Here is a 2,949-nt window from a genome sequence, read left to right as displayed (position 1 = left end):
ACAGGCGAGTGCTCTGCGCTCTGGGGGTGCCAGCCAGGCCTGACCAGCCCTGCGAGCGAGGACGGGCATCGAGGGGGCGCGGCCGCCAGCCGACCACACCGCCAGCGACTCAGGAGCCGTGCACGGCCCGACTGTCAGGTAGCGCCCGCTGCCCCGCAAGCGCAGACTCCGAGCGCGGGGTCTCCCTTGCGCGGCCGCCGCCCTCTCGCCCCCCCGCTCCCCGCCTCTCCCGCGCCGCCCCGAGCCCTGTCCGTCGTGTGTCCCCGCAGCGACTTGGCCATGGAGCGCCTGGTCTCCCGCCGCGCCTACCCGCCGATGGCGCGCACCAGCGCCTGCCGCAGCCTCTTCGGGCCCGTGGACCACGAGGAGCTGAGCCGCGAGCTGCAGATGCGCCTGGCCGAGCTGAGCGCCGAGGACCAGCGCCGCTGGGACTACAACTTCCAGCAGGACGTGCCTCTGCGCGGCCCCGGGCGTCTGCAGTGGACCGAGGTGGACAGCGAGTCGGTGCCCGTCTTCTACCGCGAGACCGTGCAGGTGGGGCGCTGCCGCCTGCTGCTGGCGCCCCGGCCCCGCCCGGAAGGCGCGGGCGCTAACCCGCCCCCCGCGCCGCCGGCCGAGGAGCCCCTCGACGAGCTGGGGGACGCCCCGGCGTCGCCGCCGCCCAGCAGCGGCCCGGAGGTGTCCCCCGCCCCGGCCCCGGCCGCGGCTCCGCAGGAGATCGCTGAGCCGGAGGCCGGCCCGCCGCCGCGCAATCCGGAGCCTCTGGCGGAGCCGCTCCTCGCGGGGCGCCCCGCGCCGGGTGCTGCGGCCGCGGCCCCCGCAGCCCCCGCCGCAGCCCCCGCAGCACCCGCCGCTGCCCCCGCCGCCGCCGGGGCTGCCACCAACGCCGCGGCCGCGGGAGGCGCCGCGATGAAGAAGCTGGCCGGGCCTCTGATCTCCGGTGAGTCCCGCGCGGCCCCGCCCCGCCCCGGCCGCCCGGCCCGGCGCGGCTTTGTCCAGCTGGCCGGGCTCCCCGGCCCCGGGGGCCTCCCCGCTCCCCGCCTCCTCCTCCCGCGCCGTTAAAGGGCCCGCAGCGCCCAGGGCGCGGCTCCCCGCCCCGGCCCCGCCCTGCGGCGCGTCCCGGCCGCGCGCGGGTTAAGTGCGTGGCGCCCGGGGGGCTTGGCCGCGGGACCAGGGAAACGCTGACACAGCAGCTCGCGGGGCGACGTAAACAAAGCTGACCCGCCGCGGACCCCGCCGCGCCCGCCGGCCCCGCCCTGACCCGCCCGCGTCCCCGCAGACTTCTTCGCCAAGCGCAAGCGGTCCGCGCCCGAGCCCAAGGCGGCCAACGAGGTGCCCGGCGGCTGCTCCGCGCCTGGCGGCGGTCCGGGCGTGGGCCCCGCCGAGCAGACCCCGCGCAAGCGGATGAGATGAGGTGCGTGGTGGCGGGGCGCGGGGGGGCGGGGGCGGGGCGGGGCGCGGGTCCCTTTGTCGCGTGGCCCCCGTGCTCACGGCGCCTCTCTCCGCAGCCTCTCGCCCAAAGAGCCCGAGGGAACCCACTGAGCAGCGGACAGGAGACAAGCCTGGGCCCCGGCTGGGACCGTCCATGTAGCAGCTGCTGGCGAGCAGCGATCGGTTTTGTGTTTAAAGTTTGAAAACTGTGCAATGTATTAATAACTCTTTTATGTCTAAATGTATTCTGCACCGACGAGTACACTGGTCCCAAGGTGTGAAGCTTTAAGAGTCATTTATATAAAATGTTTAATCTCTGCTGAAACTCAGTGCAAAAAAAAAATGAAAAAAAGAAAAAAAAAGGATAAAAGGAAACATGTATATTTGTACAAAAAGTTAAAAAAAAAAGTTATACTAACTTATATTTCTATTTATGCCCAGGCGTGGGCCGCTCTGCCCGCGGCAGCTTGGCCCTTGGCTTTGCCAAGCAAGGCACGCACTGCACCTGGGGGTCCCCTGCCAATCGATTCCATAGCGGACCCCGGGGGCGCCCTCCAGCCTAGCGCCCGCCCGCGTGCCAGCCACCTGCGCGCCCGCCACCTGCGCGCCAGCCCGCCTCGCTTGCAGTCTCTCTCTCTCTCCGCGCTGTCGCTCTCTCTCTCTCTCTGTCTCTCTCTCTCTCTCTCTAGTCGCTTCCTCTAAACCTGACATCTCCGTTGAGAAGGTCCTGAGCCGGCCGCACCGCTGCCCGGCCCCGTCCGCTGGGTTCCAAATAAAGAGGCCAAAAAAATTGCTGCAACTCGTTGTGTGCGTGTGTGTGTGTCCGCTCACCTCCCCGGGCAGCCCACGGGGGCACTTCCTCTTGGCAGAGCTGGCGAGTGCCACCTGCCCCAGGCTTCCCTTGTCCCCCCACACATCCCAGGTCAGACTGTGCCCCAGGAAGCCACCACCTCTGAGGGGACTGGTCCTGGCTGTGGTAGCAGCCTGGGGACCCCCCCTTTCCCCCACATGCAAAGTGGAGCCCCCGTGGCTGCAGGTTTGCAGCTAGCTCCCTGGGAGGGGCCCGGAGCCTGCAGGGCGGGCGGGGGAGGACAGGCCAGCAGCGGGCTCCCTGGACTCTGTGGGGGGACCTGAGGCCAGGACCACCCTGCGGCACCCACCAGCCTGGCTTCCAAGCGCTCCCTGCCAGTCTCACATAAACCCGGAGAGCGACGGCGAACAGTGGGAGGTGGGGGAGGGTGGGGGAGGGGGCGCGAGGATTCGTGCGCTGTCACCAGTTTCCAGTTTGGGGGCGATGACCCCCTCCCCCAGCTCAGAGACAAAGGCTGGGTCCACCCTGGATCCTGGAGATGAACATGGGCTCAGTTAACCCGCCCAATTCCTACAGTGGCCTGGCCCCAAGGCCCAGCAGATCCATACCCCACCCCATGAGTGGGACCCCTCCCCCCTCAGCAGATCCATACCCCACCCCATGAGTGGGACCCCTTCCCCCTCAGCAAAGCCATACCCCACCCCATG

At 69.8% G+C, this 2,949-nt stretch overlaps 1 protein-coding gene across 1 annotated transcript; it reads left to right on the top strand.

Annotated features, from left to right (window-relative positions):
- Positions 1–2,230, top strand: CDKN1C (cyclin dependent kinase inhibitor 1C). Its single transcript, XM_081098364.1, has 4 exons — positions 1–138; positions 270–940; positions 1,280–1,414; positions 1,509–2,230. Exons 2-3 carry the CDS (start codon positions 280–282, stop codon positions 1,411–1,413), a joined length of 795 nt encoding a protein of 264 aa, XP_080954490.1. The 5' UTR covers positions 1–138; positions 270–279; the 3' UTR covers position 1,414; positions 1,509–2,230.
- Positions 2,231–2,949: the final 719 nt, after the last annotated feature.

Source organism: Myotis nattereri, assembly GCF_964212035.1.
Source record: "Myotis nattereri genome assembly, chromosome: 9".
Lineage (NCBI taxonomy): Eukaryota > Metazoa > Chordata > Mammalia > Chiroptera > Vespertilionidae > Myotis > Myotis nattereri.
Note: the sequence above shows the minus strand (reverse complement) of the source record. Positions and strands in the feature narration are given on the sequence as shown.